General features: G+C 46.1%; 1 protein-coding gene across 1 annotated transcript in view; it reads left to right on the top strand.

Moving 5' to 3' along the window:
• The first annotated feature begins 12,420 nt into the window (after positions 1–12,420).
• The window catches only part of dock10 (dedicator of cytokinesis 10), an 85,455-nt gene continuing 73,875 nt past the window's right edge, over positions 12,421–24,000 (top strand). Inside the window, exon 1 of the mRNA XM_076980897.1 lies at positions 12,421–12,648. Within this exon, the coding sequence (XP_076837012.1) occupies positions 12,541–12,648 (108 nt within the window). The 5' untranslated portion in view covers positions 12,421–12,540. The remainder of the gene's footprint in view (positions 12,649–24,000) is intronic.

Below are 24,000 nucleotides of genomic sequence, written 5' to 3'. Positions count from 1 at the left end.
CCTCTCCCTCCATCTTTCTCTCTCCCTCTCTCCTTCCATCTCTGGGACGTCCAATCCCCCAGTCGTTGCAGGAACCCTCTTTGCCCATAGGGGGCGCTCGCTGCTCGCTGCCTCTAGAGCTCTCCTGAAGGACATATACCCGTAGTGTGTGGACAAGTGGTGGACTGCAATTTCCCAGCATGCACTGTGTGCCACGTAGCCCTCCCTTCCCTGTTTTCCTGCGCTGCGGAGAGAAGACGACCTCGCCGCGTGTTTACATAATTCATACACTGCCAAACAGGGACGTCCTTGCGGGTCTGTTTACATAAGGGTGTGAGTCATTAACTCACATTAGCTGAAGGGCTTTGCACTGTAACGTATTTATAACGGTAAACTGGAGCAGGGAAAATAAATCGTCCCATTAGGATGCAATAATGCGACCCGTTTCCATGCTGGGTCAACATTCGTATCCCAAACAGCGGTGCGGTTCATGTTTCGGTGCCTCTAACCGCAGGCTGCGTGCGCAGGAGCGTGATGTGAAGCTATTATAAAGAGGACGTTCTGGCTGGACGGAGTGAGGTGGGTATTTACAGAGGGGGACATCCACCCATCCACACAGGTGAGGTGAGAACTCCACCCAGACCACCTCCACCCTCACGCTGTCCCACTGAGATCACCTCTTCTGTTCCCTTGAGCTCGCCACACACACTCCACTCACACACTCCACACACACACGCTCCGCCACACAGCACCACACATACTGCCACTACACACTCCACTCACACACTCCACACACACACTCCGCTACACAGCACCACACACACCGCCACTACACACTCCACACACACACTCCACATACACTTCACCACACACACTCCACATACACTTCACCACACACATTCCAATAAACATTCCACCACACACACTCCAACACACCCTACAACACACACCCAAACACAGACATTCCCCCACTCAAACTTTTTCATCACACAAAACCCAATATACACCCTCCACGGCCATAGCTTTGATTCCCAGGGGGCCGTGCGACTGATACACATGTGACTCCGTAAATGCTGTATTTACAGTGACATAACCTTGGACATTAATGCCTTCAGTAGAATCCAGATCAGCTCTTGGCTGAGCGCAAACCTTTCGTTTCAACCACACTCCTTTCTGCTGCATGGGCTTATGGGTAAGCGGCTCTCACGCAGGTTTGATGTTCCCAGTTTTGGATGCCAACCTGCGCTGGTGCCAAAGCAGGTGCCCCACCTGTGTGATGCGGGCAGGCAGGTGAGCGGGTGGGGGCGTGTCTGGCGGAGGCGCGGCCAGCTCCTCTCATGTCGGAGCGCGTGTTTACGCGTTCACGTCGGCACCGGCGCTTTGATGAGGCGCTTTCCTGGCACCGGGCTGCATTTGTTGTGTTGGTTTAATATGGAGGACGAGGGGATTTAGGGGTCGTCGGGCGCTGAAGATGCTGCTGAGCAACTGATTCCAGATCAGAGTGAGAGACTGGAACGGAAACAGAAGTTTCAGCGCGGAGGTCAGCGGCGGCTGATTCCAGATCAGACTGGAACATAAAACTTTGATAGCAGAGAGGTCATCAGGAGTTTGGCTGACGCTCTCACACATGTAGTATTAAAGTGTGAGGGTGTCTGGGTCCCCTGACATTTAGCTTGAGTGTGTGTGTAAATATATATATATATGTGTGTGTGTGTGTGTGAGTGATAAGAGGAGACAGGTTCAGATTGATCAGCCTCTCAGATCTGCACCTGCAGGAAAAGGTCAAACACAGAAGCCATCACAACCACCTCACCTTTCAAACTGATTCCAAAAGACATTGTGTGACAAGATCCCCCCACCCCTACACACACACACACACACACACACACACACACACACTTTCTGAAGACCCAAATCTCCCTGGAGATCTTCCATTTGCTGGTTGCAAGAGGTAAACTGCCTCCATGTCCTTCTCTCCATCTCCATCTCTCTCTCCTTCTCTCTCTCCCTCTCCCTCTCCATCTTCCATAACTTCTCTCTCCTTCTCTCTCTCCTTCTTCTCTTCACCCCCAGCTCCTTCTCCTGGGCCATTTCCTGCCATTGTGTGTCCGTGCCCACTGCCTTGGTGTTTCCTCCTGATGTCTCCATCTCCGCCTCGCACGCATCAATCTCCCTCTCCACCTGCTAATGAACACCTCACCACCTCAATGCCAAGTTAATAGAAAGGCAGAATACATATAGTTATGACAGGAAAACACAGGCTTGTAACATCATATGTGATGTTCACAGTTTACAACACGGTTTATAGTTAATATAAAAAGCAGAAAAGAAATGAGAAAAAAACAGCTGCTGTGGACTATTCAGTGTGGCCTCCTCTTACACTGCTGTGCATTATGGGTATTCAGTGTGGCCTCTTCTTACACTGCTGTGCATTATGGGTATTCAGTGTCACCTACTCTTACACTGCTGTTCATTATGGGTATTCAGTGTCACCTCCCCTTACACTTGAGCAACCACCACTCTCTAACCGTTTTGTTCGACTGCTAACAAGCGTTTACCAAGACTCAAGACTTTTTCAAAACTCTAAACACAGCAACACATCTACCTCATACAAAAATCTCAATTAAATTCCAACTCTGCATCTCACAATACAAACAGAGCTCTCTACACAGACTGTGTTAACTCTGTTAAAACACAGAGCTCTCTACACAGACTGTGTTAACTGTTAAAACACAGAGCTCTCTACACACACTGTGTTAACTCTGTTAAAACACAGAGCTCTCTACACACACTGTGTTAACTCTGTTAAAACACCGAGCTCTCTACACACACTGTGTTAACTCTGTTAAAACACCGAGCTCTCTACACACACTGTGTTAACTCTGTTAAAACACCGAGCTCTCTACACACACTGTGTTAACTCTGTTAAAACACCGAGCTCTCTACACACACTGTGTTAACTCTGTTAAAACACAGAGCTCTCTACACACACTGTGTTAACTCTGTTAAAACACAGAGCTCTCTACACACACTGTGTTAACTCTGTTAAAACACAGAGCTCTCTACACACACTGTGTTAACTCTGTTAAAACACAGAGCTCTCTACACACACTGTGTTAACTCTGTTTAAACACAGAGCAAAACCAGCAAACCAGCAAAGCTGGTTCTGGATCCAGTTCATCTTTCTAGCGCTCATTCTCTCATTCAAGAGGAACATATAGTCAATCACAGCACAACCACTGTCAAAAAACTAACAGTTGACAGCATTACAGTATTACCTGTGATATTTTATTTTCTCCCAGCAAACAACACACATTATAACTTTTGTTGTTTTCTTATAAATCAGTTTACAAATATTTTTATTGTAATTGCTACATTGTAATTTTTTCTCCGACGTATGCATTTTGGGCAACATGAGTTATGTGTGTGTCCTGTGTGGGGTGTAGAGCTGGTGTGAGATTGTTCTCATGTCCACATGATCTGTGATGGTGGCTCTAATTTCAGCAGTGACTGTTTTTACCCTTTACTGAACACCACCATGGCACTCTCACTCCTCTCACTCTCATGATCACACTCTCATTCTCACCATCACTCTCACAGTCTCACTCCTCTCACTCTCACACTCTCCCTCTCATGCTCACTCTTCGTTTCACTCCTATACACTCACTCTCCCTCTCTCTCACACTCTAACTCTCAATCTCACTCTTCCTCTCTCCCTCTATCTACCTCTCACTCTCTCACTCTTCCTCTCACTCTCCCGCTCACACTCCCTCCTCTCTCTGTTCCTGTTCCCACACCAAAAACTGTACACGTCTACACCCACTACACTCACACCACATACTGTACACGTCTACACCCACTACACTCACATCACATACTGTACACGTCTACACCCACTACACTCACACCACAAACTGTACACGTCTACACCCACTACACTCACACCACATACTGTACACGTCTACACCCACTACACTCGCACTGCATACTGTACACGTCTACACCCACTACACTCGCACCACATACTGTACACGTCTACACCCACTACACTCACACCACAAACTGTACACGTCTACACCCACTACACTCACACCACATACTGTACACGTCTACACCCACTACACTCGCACTGCATACTGTACACGTCTACACCCACTACACTCGCACCACATACTGTACACGCCTACACCCACTACACATGCATAACATACTGTACACGTCTACACCCACTACACTCACACCACATACTGTACATGCCTACACCCACTACACTCATACCACATACTGTACACGTCTACACCCACTACAATCACACCACATACTGTACACATCTACACCCACTATACACACACCACATATTGTACACGTCTACACCCACTACACTCACACCACATACTGTACACGTCTACACCCACTACAATCACACCACAAACTGTACACGTCTACACCCACTACACTCACACCACATACTGTACACGTCTACACCCACTACACTCGCACTGCATACTGTACACGTCTACACCCACTACACTCGCACCACATACTGTACACGCCTACACCCACTACACATGCATAACATACTGTACACGTCTACACCCACTACACTCACACCACATACTGTACATGCCTACACCCACTACACTCATACCACATACTGTACACGTCTACACCCACTACAATCACACCACATACTGTACACATCTACACCCACTACACACACACCACATATTGTACACGTCTACACCCACTACACTCACACCACATACTGTACATGTCTACACCCACTACAATCACACCACATACTGTACACGTCTACACCCACTACACTCACACCGCATACTGTATACGTCTACACCCACTACACTCACACCGCATACTGTATACGTCTACACCCACTACACTCACACCGCATACTGTATACGTCTACACCCACTACACTCACACCACATACTGTACACATCTACACCCACTACACTCACACCGCATACTGTATACGTCTACACCCACTACATTCACACCGCATACTGTATACATCTACACCCACTACACTCACACCACATACTGTACACGTCTACACCCACTACACTCACACCACATACTGTACACATCTACACCCACTACACTCACACCACATACTGTATATGTCTATAGTAAACAGGAATTAAAACCTTCTTTCTTGTCTGTCTCTGTGTGTGAGTGTGTTTATGTGAGTGTGAGTGTGTGTGTCTGTGTGACTAATCATGTCCCATGCTAAATGGTGGGGTTGAGGGTGGGAGTGTGTGTGTGTGTGTGTGTGTGTGTGTGTGTGTGTGTGTGTGTGTGTGTGTGTGTGTGTGTGTACATGCACGTTCGTTCCTCTCCATTTCCACACTGTGCTTGGTGTGATATTGTACTTAAGCTCTAATGAGTTGTAAGAGTTCATTCTGCTGCAGGAAACCTGCGTCAAACTAATTAACTTTTAATGAGAGGGAAGCTCCTGATTTGTGTGTTTGTTCTGGCACACACCAGGATGGGGCAGGAAGGCAGAAATGGACACACACACACACACACACACACACACACACACACACACATACACACACACACATACACACACACACACATACACACACATACACACACACACACACACACACACACACACACACACACACACACACACACACACAGCTTAGGAGAGGGAAACAGTCACTGTTTTGCCAGCTGCCGCCTGTGTGTCTAAGTTTGAAATGACAAAATGAGAGAGAGAGAGAGAGATGAAAGATGCGTGGACCCTTTTCAGATAAGACAATCATCTTACAGAAATCTCATTCATGTTTTCTAAGTGGGGCAGAGAAAGTTTAAACATGATCCTAAAAGGGAAACCAAGATGGACAATGGACAATGGAGCAGGTCTTTCTGGGCTGGGGCTGCCGTCCAGAGGCCCACTGCATGTGATCTAACTGGGAGAACTGGCAGACTGGGCCCACTGTCAGAGTCTAATCTCATACTGTTTTATACTACACTCTCAGTGTCCAATCCCACACTCTCTCATGCCTCAATCTCTCACTCCTCACTATCTCACTCCTCACCCTCTCACTCCTCACTCTCTCTCCACACTCTCTCATGTCCCACCCTCTCACTCCTAACTCTCTCCTCACTATCATGCCTCACTCTCTAACTCCCTCACTCTCTCACTCTCTCACTCTACCTCCCCTCTAAGTCACTTCACGTTAACATGACCTTATTGGCATAAACACAACATTAGCACAAATACCAACAAAACACTACATCACATTCTACACACTCGGTTCTGGGAGGCAACCGGCAACACTTCTACTCCATTTTATATCCAATACATTTCCATTGACCCACAAATACTGTGTAATCCCAAAGAAATACATATTTATTGATCCTCAGCATTAATAATGCACCACGTTTCAGCAGTTACAGTTTTTCCCAATTGTTTAAACACAAAATGTGGAACTATGCACACAAGTCCAAAAACATGAAGCTCATGTGTCAACATTGTGACCCCAAACTGCTAAACTCTAAGCACAATTCTATATGTTTTCACTCAAATATCAATCTAAATCACAGCTTTGCAAGTCACTAAACACAAATAGCATCATTTAGTACACCTTGGTCACCTAAGAATCACTGACTTTCAAATACAAAACCCTGAATTACCAAATAGTCTCACACAAGTTGCACCTGTGCAAACTTAATTAGCAGAATGTTTCAATCATTTGTCAGAGTATAAAAGAGGCCTCAAGTGACTGATACAGGTGTTAGGTGAGATGATGGAGCAACAGGAACACAGAGGAAGAGTTAGAGTAAGAGGAGGCCTAGCAGGCCGAAGAGGAAGAGGAAGAGGAAGAGGAAGGCAAAGACGAGGCAATCTTTCAAACGAAATACGGGCAACCTTAGTGGACCATGTATTGAATCATGGCCTAACCATGACTGAAGCTGGGCGTCGAGTCCAGCCAAATTTGAGCCGCTTTACAGTAGCTTCAGTTATTCGGGCTTTTAGAGAAGAGAATAGGTAAGTAACCACTTTATGGTTTTACTGTAGTGTTCACAGAAATGTGCACAGTAGTTCAATGTTTATCTTTACAATTACAGTATGTAGCAATATAGTGAAATGCATATCTATAATGTGTGTGTGTGTGTGTGTGTGTGTGTGTGTGTGTATACTTTTATCAGAATAGAAAGACGGCCAGCAAGAGGCGGCAGATGCCGGAAATTCACACTTGAACAGGAGACCACCATAGTAAACTTGGTTTTAGAGAACAATGCCATTACCCTGAGGGAAATCAGGGACAGAGTCCTGGAAGATAATGTTCATTTCTCAAACATTGACCAGGTCAGCCTGTCCACAATTGAACGTGTTTTAAAACGTCACCAGCTGAGTATGAAGCAAGTATATCGTGTTCCATTTGACCGCAACTCTGACCGTGTAAAGGAGCAACGATACCAATATGTGCATGTGAGTACAGTACCCTCTCAGTACCCTTTTTGGGCAGGTCACTGTTTACCTCAGTGTCACTAGGTTGACCTTTTGTCTAATGCAGCGGTCCCCAACCTTTTTTGCACCACGGACCGGTTACGTGTCTGAAATTTTTGCGGCCCGGTGGTTGGGGACTCATGGTCTAATGGTCATTTTCCTTTTTTCCAGAGAGTGCTTGAACTGGATGCCAGTGCTGTTCCCTATGAATATATATTCATTGATGAGGCAGGGTTCAACCTGCATAAGATCAGGCGACGGGGGAGGAACATCATTGGCAACCGTGCCATTGTTAATGTCCCTGGGCAGCGTGGTGGAAACATTACCATGTGTGCTGCCATTGGTCACCGTGGGGTCATACATCACCACGCACAACTTGGGCCTTATAATACTACTCGTTTGCTATCATTTCTCGATGAACTCAAAAACCTCCTCAACCTCCCACAGGAAGAACCAGCGCAGCCCTCCTATGTTCTTATCTGGGATAATATAAGTTTCCACCGGGCAGCTCTGGTCAATGACTGGTTCACTAACAATCCACAGTTTGTTGTGCTGTACCTTCCACCATATTCCCCATTTCTTAATCCAATAGAGGAGTTCTTCTCTGCATGGAGGTGGAAAGTGTACGAACGCAGACCCCATGACAGTGTGCCGCTACTTCAGGCAATGGGGGAGGCATGTGATGACATCCACGCAGATGACTGCCAAGGATGGATTCGCCATGCAAGGCGTTTTTTCCCCCGCTGTTTGGCGAGGGAGAATATTGCAGCTGATGTAGATGAGGTCCTCTGGCCTGACCGACATCAGAGGTTTGATGAACAGTGATCTGTTTCTTTGCATTTCAATAAATACATTTGTTACCTCTTTGTATGGGAACTGATTTTCCTCGTCATGTTTCTCATTGTACTTACATAGGTGAACATTACAGTTTTGCTGCATACTACATACAGTAGAAATGGCTTACATTTGTGTCGCATATACATGTAGTACTGTAAATGCTATATGAGGGTCCTACACTGCACCAAACAAATATGAAGAACAGAAAGCCAACATTTTTGCATGGACTTGTTTGCATTTGAATTTGTACAGTGGCCTCATGAACTCAAACATACAAATACTTCTGATAATAGTGCTTTGAGTTTATCTTGTCAGTGTTTATTTGATGCTCTCCAAGAGAAGCATATAAAATAGCTGTGTGTGTTGTTTTGGTGGAAGGAATCAGTTTTGCTAGAGATTTGTGGAGTTTCAACAAAGCAGTTAATAATTTTGAGTTTGTGTGTAGAGTTTTGAGAAACTGAGCCAAGATTTCTCGAAATGTGTTTAAACATTTGGGAAAAACTGTAATCTGCCCCAAACTGGAAGAGGCCTGACTGGGAATGATGGGAACTGTGGAAGGTTTGATGTTCTGAGTCCGCTGAAAACTCTCACAATGCAAACTGTGTCTGCTTAATCTCCCAATTACCAAATGAGCAAATGGGTTTGAAGTGGGGATGGTGCTGTATCACAATACAGCTCGGGCTCGTTGAAGTGGGGGTGTGGGGGGGGGGGGGGGGGTCCGAGGCAGACGGTGCGGTTTCAAAGGCACTCAGGCCCTTAAAGATGATCTGTGTTTCATTTCATGCCACATAGCCTGGGCATATGAAGACGGCTCTGGGGTTTATGCTGCGTGTGTGTGTGTTGTGTGTGTGTGTTTACACCAGAGAAAGAGAATCTGTTTGATTTGTCTGAAGTTCTGTAGATTAATATACAGCTGTCACGGGCCCAAGGATCCACCTCATCACAGGGCTTTCATCTGAGAAATAGCACCTCAGGCATCAAATAGTGTAGACACACACACACACACACACAACACGCACATACACACACTCAAGCATGCACGCACACACACATGCACACACACACCTACACATTGAATACTCTCTCTCTCTCATGCTGTAACACACACCACACATAAGCAAAAACATGTACGTATTAAGTTCAGTTACATTTAATTGTGAAGATTATATCTGCATGTACTGTATGTGTGAATATGTAGGCTACTGTGTATGTATGTGTATGTGTCTGGATGTATACGTACTGTGTGTGTGTGCGTCTGTAGGATAAGAGTGAGAGAGAGAGAGAGAGAGAGAGAGAGAGAGAGAGAGAGAGAGTCATAAAAATATTTTTTTTATTTTTTCTTAATCTTCTCATTGGCTTTGATTGGCTTTGATTGAACATCAGACACATTCTCACATTCCTCTCTTTTGCTGATCTACAGGTAATCTAAAAATAAAGAAAAAGATTTTCAAAAACGTTTTTGATTCAGACTGACACTGCTATAAACTAACATACTATGTCACTGGGTGAGAAGTGTGTGATGTCATCAGACGAGCGTGCACACGCAGCGAGCATGCATCATGAGAACTGGGCCCAGGCCCGAGTTAAAGGCCCCACAGTCCTGCACTGTTAACATGGCCATCAGCCCAGCTCTGTCTCTACAGGCGGAGGGCTGCACTGCTGACATAAACATTGCCCTCTGGGTAGCCATGATTTCTTATATTGGCTGATGTATACAGCCAAACTCTTTCTCTCTCTTTCTCTCTCTCTCACTCTCTCTCTCTTCTATTCTTGGAAGACACATGTCGGGGGGAAATGAAACGTCATATTTTCTGGGAGAATGATCTAAGAGTATGTTGAAAGAGCTGCTATTCAGGGGAGAGTTCTTATACGATACATTGGCTCCATCTGCTGACAGACAAAGGAACTGCAAGACATGATTCAATCATCTGTCTGAGGCCTGAATAAGTATAAATACAATGCCAATTAACACTGCATGAAATCAGTGATTAATTCTGTCTCTTGCCGATAAAAATTAGAATATCATAAAAAAATTGATTTCAGTAATTCCACTAACAAAGTGAAACTTGTATCGTACTCATTCATACACACAGTGTATACACTGTGTATAAACACAAGTGTTTATTTCTTCTTCTAATTTGATAACTGACTAATTCAGTATCTCAGAAAATGTCCTAGTAGAAATGCAACGTTTACTTTCATCAGAGAACACAAGTGTGGACCCCCTCTGCAGTAGTCCAGCAGCCTTGTGGGTACGAGTCAACAACCTTCACCACAGAGCTGCGTTGGTCAGCTTTACTAACCGCTCTGTTTGTATTGGGTACTGTTAACTGCTGTAATCCTGCCTGTAAAAATTGTTAAACGGTAGTAATTTAGGTCGTATTTGTCAGGTATTGTTAAACTGGTAACCCATCACATGCAGACATGCAGTTACATCAATGACATGGTCATAAATGAAGTTACGCCAATGGCGTGGTCATACACAGCCAGTAACAGGCCAAACAGGCTTTCAGCTTGGTTAACCTCTAATAGACTAGTGAGTTTAACTGGTGACGCTCCCAGCAGTCTTCCAACATTCTTCAGACTACATTACCCATAACCCTCCTGTTCGTTTCCCGAGATTATTAGTTATCGCGCGTGTCTCGTTGTATGCCTATTTCTTCGCTACATATTCTGCGGTTTTTTCAGTTTGTTACTGGGAAGTCAAGTTTTTAAGCCGTTTCCGTTTATTTGATTTACTCAGTGTGTTTTCGTTGTGACCTGTAGTACCTGTTTCATGGGTTTCGCCTGTTTTGCCAGTTCCGTTTTTGGTTTGTTTCCTTGATTGATTCTCAACCGATTCTCAACTGTTTCTGAATCTTACTTGTTTTCGTTAAACAGCCGCCTTAAACGTGTTGTGGTGCTGTGAGACGAGGCAACCTGCCCCAGAATATTTACGATGTAAATTGGGAGGATTTGGACAAAGACAATAAATAGTTCGATGGATTTAATTTACTGTGGACAAAATTATGTCTTTTAACTTCCTATGAATAATCTAAATGACACTTTTTTGAACCATGCTTTTGTAAAATTCATTTTAATTAAACTTGATATCAAATTTAATACCTCCCTCTGTCCGTACGTTCATTATATAAATTTACTGTGACAGTTTCCTATACTTCTCCTTCCTAATTTCAGGACTCCGCATTTTTAGATATTCCATATCCTAATACATCTGATTCTAATGTTCCAGCGATAATAAAACGTTTCTGATACTGCGTCAAGTGCGAAAGACGCACGTACCCTATGCGGACGCACGGGGGCGCCAAAGTACACCAGATAGCAACTGACAGCCCAGCTGTTTGCGACGGAGAAAAGCATTTTATTGCCAAAACACGGAATTTATATTATATAATATGTAATATCAATATATTATTATTGACTATTAAAGGCCAATCTCCACTGTCAGCTGTTTTTTCATCTTTAGAATCAGGCTTGAGAAGCAAATTACTAACAGTAATCATAACGGTATTTTATTCAGAGTAACCAGGAGAGGGCGCTGTGACACCACATTTGCAGTGTCGTTTATCCTTGGGGACAGTAAAAATATTTATGCTGACTCAAAAGCACTTTTGCCCATTTTAGTGAATTTCCACAATATTGGAGTACTTTTCACCTACTGAATGCGGGCACCAAACTATATTAAATAAAATACGTTGTAACACGATCAGCGGAAAACATGCGGTCACCGTCGTTAGCAGGTTCATTTTAGACATGTCTGAACCATGTTCAATATATTAAACACGCATTTATTCATATTAAACATATTTCATATCCTACTTCTATAAAAATAAACCAAAATGCTTTGTTATAATTTTATTTTGTAATCTTGGTAAGAGGATGTATATATATATATATATATATATATATATATATATATATATATATATATATATATATATATATATATATATATATATATATATATATATATATACCACTAGATATATATAGCCTAAAGCTATAGCGGTCAAGAGTGCTGCTGATAATAGCTCAATGAATTCAGCTCTGCCTGCAGCCTGCAATCTTAGTAACACTCCGCCGTAGTAGGTTACGCTGGTATGCGAGAGAGAGAGAGAGAGAGAGAGAGAGAGAGAGACGCGCGCATTGTCGCTGTCTGGAACAGCAGTCGCTTGATTTAAAACCCGATATTGTGTTCCTGACACGGAGGTCGTTTATCCGTCCGAGCCCATGCAGCGATGGCAGCGGAACCGACCCGGAGATTCACCAAGAACCTGCTGAAACCGGGGAGCGCCGCGGAGATCCGGCAGACCGCCTCGAACGCCGTGAGAAATTCCACTATAACGGTAAGGCGCTCTTTACATCTGGCTGTCCGCACCGTTACATCTGCGGTCCAACTTCATTCTGACACCTAGCCCAGTGGATCACAGCTGTCATTGCTATGGTAACACCATCGCTTTTCATACAGCCTAAATATTTTGTTCAAGTTTTTTTTTCACGTGCCGCCCCCTCCACGGAGATACAATGTTACATTCAATGATTTCACGTGCAGCCCCTCCGCACGGAGACACAATGTTACATTCATTACCGCTTTGCAGCAGATCCTACACAGAATACATCAAATGCGCTGCGAGTATTTTACAGTATTTTTACATGGCTCGTGCGTGTGCGCTGTGGGAGTATTTTACAGTATTTTACATGGCTCGTGCGTGTGCGCGGTGGGAGCTCGAGTGTCACGTCTGTCCGTGGACGCGTAACTTAAATCGCCCAGTGGTTCATGGCACTTTCTATCCTTTCCCCCAAATAATGGATTGTGCTGCAGTGTCCGCGGAAATTCCCCCCCGTCTCGCGCTTACATGCGGTGTGACGTCTGCGGGCTGCAGCAGGGACCCCGCGAAATGGTGCGCGAGGACCGAGGAATTCGGAACTGCGCTTTGATGTCTTGACGAGACGACGGGGAGGTTTTTTGCGCTGTTCGTGCGCGAGCAGAGTATACCCCCCTCCCGGTTCCGTTCCTCTGGCGACCCGCGTGTCCGCATGTGGATGCGATTAGTCGGCGGTGACGGTAACGGCTGTAGCCCGCCGCCTCCCGCGCGCCGCTTACTGCCGGTGTTGCACGCTTTGCACCATGTTTTATTTCACGTTGCGCCTCGTAAAGTGTGTTTGCACCAAGGTTACGTTCATAGTGGAGCCATAGTGTGTAGTTTTACTCGAAGACGTGGTCCGCTGAAAATGTGTATTTGCACCACGACGCTTCAGTCATTCGGGTCGTCATTACTAGGACAGAACGGAACACGTTGGAATAGTGTTACAATTTTGAGCATTTTGATATGATCTGAAACAAGAAATGTCATTCATACTGCAGCCCAACCTTTGAAGCGCTTCTTGGTTAATTACTGGTTAACTGTCCTACACACTGTTCAGTCTATTTCCCCCACTACACCCTATTCTATGAGGCATAAGCCACTCTTACATATGCTATGATCCCTCCTTTCTCTATCACTCTCTCTATCATCCTCTCTCTCTCTATCCTGTCTTTATCTCTGTCTGTGTCATTCTGTCACCCCCACCCTCTCTCTCTCTCTTTCTCTTCTCCCACCGCTTATTCTTCTGTTAAGTGAAACTAGTGTTTCATGCATCAGTCCTGAATTGATCTGCGTTTCCGTGAGACAGGTCACTGACGTCTGCACTGTGGGAGATACATACAGCTGGCGGTAAAACAGCTGGCGAAGACTTGCCCCGCCCTCTGCCCCGCCCTCTACCCCACCCTCTGCCCCGCCATCCCCGTCTCAAACCCTTAAATGTCTCACAGTGGACTCACGTGCAGACGTCTCACAGTGGTCTCACGTGCAGACTCCGCACTGCACCGTGTTCTCACTGCTCACGTTTGATGCTGTGATCTCACCAAATGGGTGGCGGGTGTCACTGAGACGAAGAGAGAAGTGTGTTTTGGGATATCTCAGCAGAAACGAAAACAGAACACCATGAAGCCTGTGTGTGTGTGTGTGTGTGCATGCGTGCAAGTGTGCGCGCATGTATTTGCAACTGTGAGTGGTTGTGACTCCTGTGGTGATTTACACGAGAAGGTCACACTAGCAGCAAACCTTCCCACCAGGGAGTATTTAAAACCCTTCAGGCAAATTAGATTAGTGTCACTATGCCACCAGCTTGTGTGTGTGACTGTGTGTGTGTGAGAAACTAGGGCAGGATTTGGCTGGAACTACTGCTGGTCTTCTGATCACTGTCTCCCCCTGATCATCATGTTTGTTGTGCTGGTAGAGTCTGTCCTGGTGAAGCATTATTAAACACCACCACACACAGAAACATTAAACACCACCACACACAGAAACACTAAACACCACCACACACAGAAGCATTAAACACCACCACACACAGAAACATTAAACACCACCACACACAGAAGCATTAAACACCACCACACACAGAAACATTAAACACCACCACACACAGAAGCATTAAACACCACCACACACAGAAACATTAAACACCACCACACACAGAAACATTAAACACCACCACACACAGAAGCATTAAACACTACCACACACAGAAGCATTAAACACCATCACACACAGAAACATTAAACACCATCACACACAGAAACATTAAACACCATCACACACAGAAGCATTAAACACCATCACACACAGAAACATTAAACACCACCACACACAGAAGCATTAAACACTACCACACACAGAAGCATTAAAAAGTTGGTGTTACCATGAGGGTCTGGAGGGTGAGGGGTCTGGAGGGTGAGGGTCTGGAGGGTGAGGGGTCTGGAGGGTGAGGGGTCTGGAGGGTGAGGGTCTGGAGGGTGAGGGTCTGGAGGGTGAGGGGTCTGGAGGGTGAGGGGTCTGGAGGGTGAGGGTCTGGAGGGTGAGGGGTCTGGAGGGTGAGGGGTCTGGAGGGAAGACTAGCATCCACTAGCTGCTGGTTTCTGAACGGCCTCCTGCCACTGGACATTGCCAGGCCAACAACAACGTGTGTGTGTGTGTGTGTGTGTGTGTGTGTGTGTGTGTGTGTGTGTGTGTGTGTGTGTGTGTAAGAGTGCATGTGTCAGTCAGTGCCCTTTATATGCCACTGCTCCATGGCAAGCACCCAGCATCTGTATGTATCCGAGGGTGTTTGACCCATTGCCTTAGAGCATTCTGGGATATTCTCTGGACCAGGATCAAAGTCATTATTGGAAGACAAGGGAGAGCCCTCCTGTTGATAATACGTAGAATTCTGGGACTGTGTGTGTGCAGATACACACGAGCGAGTGATATAGCACTACGCCCAACGTATTTATGAGCCACCAGGCTCTGTGATCTGAATGTCAATGCAACCGTAAGGCACTGAGCCATTGAAATTATATCCGTGGAAACAATGTCCAAACCTGCTCTGTCCTTTTCTCGTTCTCTTCTCTTTCTGCCCTGTGGTCTCAGAGCGACTAACTGTGTATCCATTTCTCATGTTCTGTCTTTCTCTTCTCAGTTTGCTGTATCAGACTGTGTGTGTGTTCATTCCCTTTCTCAGTCTCTCTCACTCTTTCTCCATCTATCTGTCTCTCTGTCCCTCTGTCTGTCTCCACATCTTCCTTGATCTGTCCTTCCCTGCTTCCCAACATCTCTGGGGTTTTTGGGCTATGTAGGAATGTTTGTTTCTTCTACCCTGCGGGGTCCTAAAGCCCCTCATATATGTGTGTGAATGTGTGTGTGTGTGTGTGTGTGTGTGTGTGTCGGAGGGCGTGTGTGTTTGCTTTAGGCCTTTTGCATGTCCAAGTTCTCAGCTGTTGTTGCCAGATTGGATCCAGAGGTCTGAGTGACCATCCTCCTCTCATCACCCGTGCAGTCGTGGTTCTGAGCGTGATGGTTCACAGTGGCTTCTTTTGTTCGGGCCTGGTGTCAGAACAGCATCAGGCGTGTCAGAAGTGATGCTGGAATCACCAGCCTGGTCTGCTTAAGCCTCCCCATGACATTCTTCTGTCCAGGGTGGTTCTGGTGCCAGGAGCCGGAGTGTGTCCAGGGTCAGGAGCATGCCTGCGCCCTGTGACTCTGCGTGGCTTTCTGCCCAACCTGGCAACCCGGCATAAGTGCGGGCGTGTGCTGAGCTGGTGAAGATCTGTGTGTGGTTGTGTGTGTTTGTGTATATTTTGGCGGAAGCAGGAAGTTTAATGCAAGGTGTGTAAAAACACACATTTAAGCGAAAGGTCACATTGTTTTGGGCTGACTTTCCTGTGTTTCGCTGTCTGTCACGTCTCTAGGACGCCCCCTATTGGTGGGTCACATGTCGTTTTGGACCTTTCCCCTGATGGTATACTTTTCTCCCTTCTCTGCCCTGTTGTTCTCTCATTTCTCTGTCCTGCTCCCTCCATCTTTCTGCCTCTTGTTTGGGGGAGGGTTGTTCATGTGGGTGTGTGTGTGTGTGTGGGGGGGGGGGGGGGGGGTGGAACCTCACATCTGTGCACCCACACCTCTATCTCAGGACGATGCGTCACACGAGCCGCAGGGTGAGGGGTCAAAGGTCACCCTGATGAGGCTATATTTAGGGTTGTGCTGTGGCTGGCAGGCGAGGGAGCTGTGAGCAGAGCTGTGCTGATGAGGCTCGTTTCCCTCAGCAGATGTTTTACCTTCTCATTCACTGAGTGTCTTTACTGGACATACAGTCATACTGTCATCCATGTCTTCTGTCCATGTGTGATCAACGGTCCCCACTTTACACCAATCTGTCTGAATAAGGACCTGGAAATGTCAAAGCTATGTAATTTTCAAGTCCCTCTCTACCCCAACTAACCACATAATAGAACAGCCACTGGCCCCCAGACTCCCCCCTATTTCCCCAGACATAAAGCGGTCCATCTGCGCTCACAGCAGGGTCGGCCCGGGTCAAACCATCTACTGCTCGCTCCCTGGGGGTGAAGCACTTCATGAGCATTTGATCTTGTTCTGTTTCTGCAAGCACGCTTATGTCCTGGGGACCCACGGCTTAGATTACGTTCTGATTCTTGCGTAAAAGTCGCTGTAGAACTTCCATTCCTTGTGTTGATGCTGAACACTTGTGAAATTATCAGATTACATCCTGACCTTGTTTATTTTGCAGAGGAAGTGTAATTTTCCCAAGGAATTCCAGTTGTTGCAGTTGTGACGTGTATACGTATGGTTAAGAGGGCTGGGAAGAGGAACTCGGTGATGATGTTTCTGTAGGAAATGCAGAGGACACCAGTGCGCAAAGTGCATGACCAGTAACGAGGTGGAATGAAGTTTGCTGTGACTAATGAAACAAAAGGATTTCCAGATTGCCTCACGTGCAGTTTAACCTCACACATTACCTCACACACTACCTTACACACTAAATTTACACACTACCTCGCACATCACCTCACATGCTACCTCACCCGCTACCTCACACATTACCTCACACACTACCTTACACACTAAATTTACACACTACCTCGCACATCACCTCACATGCTACCTCACACGCTACCTCACACACTAGCTCATGCGCTACCTCGCACATCACCTAACATGCTACCTCACACGCTACCTCACGCACTACCTCACATGCCACCTCACATGCTACCTCACACATTGGTTCACGCACTACCTCACACATCACCTCACATGCTACCTCACACATTAGCTCACGCTGCAGATTAGGCCTAAGTGTTGTGAGTCAGCAGAAAAACAGAGATAGCAAGAATGGAGATGGGGGTGGGGTAACTACACCACGATTTATACCCACGACCTGGTGCTAGTGGACATACACTTGTACATTAACCTACACAGTGCACAAGATACATTTATTGTACCAGAATCACTTTCAGTGTTCAGCTTAATGTTTTTCATTATTGTCCTAATGTCTTTCCTGTTAGTTCAGTGCAGTCCAGTTCAGCAATACTAGGTTCTGGTGTGTGACATGGTCCTGGTGTGTGTTGGGGTCCTGGTGTGTGTTGGGGTCCTGGTGTGTGTTTGGGTCCTGGTGTGTGTTGGGGTCCTGGTGTGTTTGGATCCTGGTGTGTGTTGGGGGTCCTGGTGTGTGTTGGGATCCTGGTGTGTTTTGTTTCCCTGGTGTGTGTTTTGTTGCCCTGGTGTGTGTTGGGGTCCTGGTGTGTTTTGTTGCCTTAGTGTGTGTTGGGGCCCTGGTGTGTGTTGGGGCCCTGGCATGTGTTTGGGTCCTGGTGTGTGTTGGGGTACTGGTGTGTGTTGGGATCCTGGTGTGTTTTGTTGCCCTGGTGTGTGTTGGGGTCCTGGTGTGTTTTGTTGCCTTAGTGTGTGTTGGGGCCCTGGTGTGTGTTGGGGCCCTGGCATGTGTTTGGGTCCTGGTGTGTGTTGGGGTACTGGTGTGTGTTGGGATCCTGGTGTGTTTTGTTGCCCTGGTGTGTGTTGGGGTCAGGCCCGTTGACAGTCTTGCTGGGGCCCGGGACAAGAAAGATTCATGTACCCCCCCACGCGAAATTGACGTAATCGCAGTGGCTCCGCCCGTGCGCGAGGGCCTCGCGCGCTGTTGATTCGCGAGTTCGTGCACCTCTCGAATTTTGTAACTTCGCGCGCTCCGCGCTTCAGCGCAATGCAGGGTTCATACATCTTTATAAGGTGGAATTAAAGCACTTGTACGTCACTTTAAAGGTCCATTTCAATATTTTCCAGCACGTTAAACTTAATTAAGTTAAATATTTATACATATACTCGAAATGATTCGAAATAATTCGCTTTTTATCACATTATTTAATGGTTGTTTATTTTCAAAACGCCCAATCTTAACGTCTTCACGAGAACTGTTCAGTCAGACAGATATTGTTGTGAAACGAAGTAGTTACAATTTCAAGCATTTTCAAGTACTTTACCCTAAATTCCAGCACTTTTCAAACCTGGAACACAATGCAACTTTAAAATTCGTCAGGTAAATGTTTTTCCTTTCTTTTCTGCGCTCCAGATTTCAGTATTTACTTTAACTATCCACCACTGTATTTCCCGCTGTTGGGCGGATACCGGCCGGCTACAGTCGGTGCTGGATCAAACCATTTTCCAGTGGGAGGCGGGGGTGTATGCACTTAATGGAAAATATGCAGATAGGTAAAAAACATATATATTTGAGACATTGAGCTTATTATGAGTACATAATTTTATATTAATGAAAGATTTCAAGATTATTTATAAATTATAGACTTTAAATAAAAAATAAATTGCTGGGCTCTTTGATGGGCCCCCCTGGCCCTAGGGCCCGGGACAACAGACCCGGTTGTCCCCCCCCTGTCGACGGGGCTGGTTGGGGTCCTGGTGTGTGTTTTGTTGCCCTGGTGTGTGTTGGGGTCCTGGTGTGTGTTTGGGTACTGGTGTGTGTTTGGGTACTGGTGTGTGTTGGGGTCCTGGTGTGTGTTTGGGTACTGGTGTGTGTTGGGGTACTGGTGTGTGTTTGGGTCCTGGTGTGTGTTGGGGTACTGCTGTGTGTTTGGGTCCTGGTTTGTGTTGGGGTACTGGTGTGTGTTTGGGTACTGGTGTGTGTTGGGGTACTGGTGTGTGTTTGGGTCCTGGTGTGTGTTGGGGTACTGCTGTGTGTTTGGGTCCTGGTTTGTGTTGGGGTACTGGTGTGTGTTTGGGTCCTGGTGTGTGTTGGGGTACTGGTGTGTCCCTCCTGCTTTAACATTCACATTCCAGAGTATGTCATCCACAACATTGCCTAAATATCCCAGGACAACATACAGGATAATACTGACACCCTTATCAGCAGACCCAGGACTACAGACAGGACAATACAGCCACCTTTATCAGCAGACCCAGGACTACAGACAGGACATCACCACCACTCTTATCAACAGACCCAGGACTACAGACAGGACAATACAGCCACCTTTATCAGCAGACCCAGGACTACAGACAGGACACCACCCCCACTCTTCTCAGAAGACTCTCCATTTACTCAGTGTTGCTGGGACACACTCGCACCTCTGTGTGTCCTGCTGTAGTGCCTGTCTCACACACGTCAACTCACACACTGCAGTTCTGTGCAACCATGCGTGCGAGAGTCTAACCACAGCAGTGCCAGCGACAGTTTCACTGTTACACACCTGATACATGCAGCACAGACAGATTCACACCCCAGGATCCTAACATCACTTCCCATGCCTGCAAGAACACACACACACACACACACACACACACACACACACACACACACACACACACACACACACACACACACAAACAAACATGCATGCACAGTTCAGCAGTGCAATGACGAGCACAGTTTCAGGTTTGCTGTAGTGTCGTAGTGTTTGCAGAGAGATCAAATAATCTGATAATGTCGCTCCTTTATGTGGTCTGATAACTCTGCCCCCTCACTGGCTTATTCTGGTAAGAGCTCTTTGGTGTGATGGAGTCAGACTGTGAAAGAAGCCGTCATCGCATCCCTTTGTAGTTTGACACCACCTCATTTAAAAACTCATCAGTGCTGCTTTTCTTTTTTCGTTGTTTTGCGAAGGAAGAACGTTGTTCGGAGCATATTTAAATGTTTCCTGCCGCTTGTGAAGTTATTAATGACTCTCGTTTTAATCCAAGCTCCTGTCTTGTGTTGTTACTGGTTACCGTGGTAGGAAGCGGAAGGCCCAGAGCCCAAATCCTCCCGCACCCACCAGTGCCAGAACCTACACGTCCCAGGTTAGAGGGCATGAAGGCAGAAACAGAGCTGGCCTTCTGCTCCCTGCGCTCACGAGTTAAACGTCACATGGTGGGACGGCTGAGTCTCACTCACGTCTCGATTTCAGTGAGAGACACCTTCTTAAGAGGGTGTGGGACAGACGCCAGACAACCATTAGAGAAGAAAGAAGTGGACAATCTCTCTTCTGGGCGATGACGCTTTGCCTTCATTTATCTTTCAGTGTTTCTTGCTCTTTTAGTTGAGAAGGTTCCTTGAGAAACGTACTGAATTTTCGAAGCCAAATTTTTCAATGCAGTGGGATTGTCTGGGATTTGTTTAGTTTAGTTTTGGATCTGTGGGACAGATCTGTAGGCTCGTAGGGCAGGTATTCAGGGCTGTGGGGCAGGTTTTCAGGGATGTGATGAGGTACTGGGTCTCCTGACCTGGTCCCGTATGATAAGGGACAGTAATCCTGCTTCTTGAACTTCTCAGGAAGAAACAGCATTTCAGCAGAGCGAATGTAGTGCTAATGTGCTGGATTAGAGTATTAATATGCCACATTTATGCTGGATTTGAGAAGGAATCTGGTCTCTGTCTCCATCTTAAGAAGAGGATGATGTTTCTCTGATCTCCTTCCAACTCCTCCCAACCCAGAACAGTGTTCTGCAGTTTCCTGGGAAAGATGTTATCCCCACCGAATACATGTGAGTTTGTGTGTGTGTGAGTGTGTGTGTTATCTTGTAGGAATTATGAACTATGTATGTGTGTATCGCACTCTACAAACAGCTTTCATGGGCATACACCAGAACCCTCACAGTACCTCACACCAGAACCCTCACACTACATCACACACCAGAGCCCTCACACTACCTCACACACCAGAACCCTCACACTACATCAAACACCAGAACCCTCAAACACCAGAACCCTCACACTACATCAAACACCAGAACCCTCACACCACTACCACACACCGCAGCCCCCCACACCACATCACACACCAGAACCCTCACACTACTACCACACACACCGGAGCCCTCACACTACATCACACACCAGAACTCCCACACTACCTCACACACCAGAGCCTTCACACTACCCCACACACCAGAACCCTCACACTACCTCACACACCAGAACCCTCACACTACTGCACACACCAGAGCCCTCACACTACCTCACACACACCTGAACCCTCACACTACATCACACACCAGAGCCCTCACACTACCTCACACACCAGAGCCCTCACACTACATCAAACACCAGAACTCTCACACTACCTCACACACCAGAACCCTCACACTACATCACAAACCAGAACCCTCACACTACTGCACACACCAGAACCCTCACACTACATCACAAACCAGAACTCTCACACTACCTCACACACCAGCTCCCTCACACTACCTCACACACCAGCTCCCTCACACTACTACCACACACCAGCTCCCTCACTCTGTCTCACAGGCCAGCTAACCATGCTGTGAGGAGATGTGCTGACTGCCTCTTTTCCTCCAGCGACCCGTGACATGTCTAGCACGTAGCTGTTCAACAGACGAAGAGCAAATTAAGACCATCCCTCCCGTAGAGACCTGGACTCCTTTATGTTCTTGCTCTCCAGGCCATGTTTGTTCATCGTCAAAGCAGCTTCTGAATTCTGTCTATGTTACTAGGACAACATACAATGAGAGTGTAGAGTAGCTAACCTGAGCTGAGCTAACCTGAGCTGAGCTAACTCCTGAGCTGAGCACTGCAGAAACCAGTGTGACTTTGACCTGGTGTGTGAAGACAGGTTCCTCACTGAAGGATCTGCGTCAGAGACAGAAACCGTCCTGGCAAACACAGGATGTGAAGAGGTTGACACAGCAGTCTTGGCTTTGTCTGTGCTGTGCTGACATTTTCAATCTAGTGTGTCCCTCAGAGAGAGTCTGTGTGTTGTATGTCTCTCAGAGAGAGTCTGTGTGTTGTGTGTCTCTCAGAGAAAGTCTGTGTGCTGTGTGTCCCTCAGAGAGAGTCTATGTGCTGTGTGTCCCTCAGAGAGAGTCTGTGTGTTGTATGTCCCTCAGAGAGAATCTGTGTGTTGTTTGTCCCTCAGAGAGAGTCTGTGTGTTGTTTGTCTCTCAGAGAGAGTCTGTGGGTTGTGTGTCCCTCAGAGAGTCTGTGTGTTGTTTGTCTCTCAGAGAAAGTCTGTGTGTTGTGTGTCCCTCAGAGAGAGTCTGTGTGTTGTGTGTCTCTCAGAGAGAGTCTGTGTGTTGTGTGTCCCTCAGAGAGAGTCTGTGTGTTGTTTGTCTCTCAGAGAGAGTCTGTGTTTATATATTAGTCATACTGTCCTATATATTAGTCATATGGTCCTATATATTAGCCATACTGTCCTATATATTAGTCATATGGTCCCATATATTAATCATACTGTCCTATATATTAGTCATATGGTCCCATATATTAGTCATACTGTCATATATATTAGCCATACGGTCCTATATATTGGTCATATATTAGTCATACTGTCCTATATATTAGTCATATGGTCCTATATATTAGTCATACTGTCCTATATATTAGTCATATGGTCCCATATATTAATCATACTGTCCTATATATTAGTCATATGGTCCCATATATTAGTCATACTGTCATATATATTAGCCATACTGTCCTATATATTAGTCATATATTAGTCATACTGTCCTATATATCAGTCATATGGTCCTATATATTAGTCATATATTAGTCATACCGTCCTATATATCAGTCATATGGTCCTATATATTAGTCATATATTAGTCATACCGTCCTATATATTAGCCATATGGTCCTAAATATTAGTCATACTGTCTCATATATTAACTATATGGTCCCATATATTAGTCATATGGTCCTATATATTAGTCAGACAGTTTAAATACAGTCCTAACCCTTTTATCAGAATTGTATCCTCCCCCTTTTTGCTTTTTTGGTCAGGGCTACTTTAGCAACTCACCCTCTCTCCACTTGGCTGAGACTGGCAATAGCAGACTGTGTGTGTGTGTGTGTGTGTGTGTGTGTGTGTG

The sequence above is a fragment of the Brachyhypopomus gauderio genome, chromosome 19 (genome assembly GCF_052324685.1).
Source record: "Brachyhypopomus gauderio isolate BG-103 chromosome 19, BGAUD_0.2, whole genome shotgun sequence".
Taxonomy (NCBI): Eukaryota; Metazoa; Chordata; class Actinopteri; order Gymnotiformes; family Hypopomidae; genus Brachyhypopomus; species Brachyhypopomus gauderio.
The sequence above is the reverse complement of the archived record's forward strand: the minus strand, read 5'-3'. Positions and strand labels throughout refer to the sequence as shown.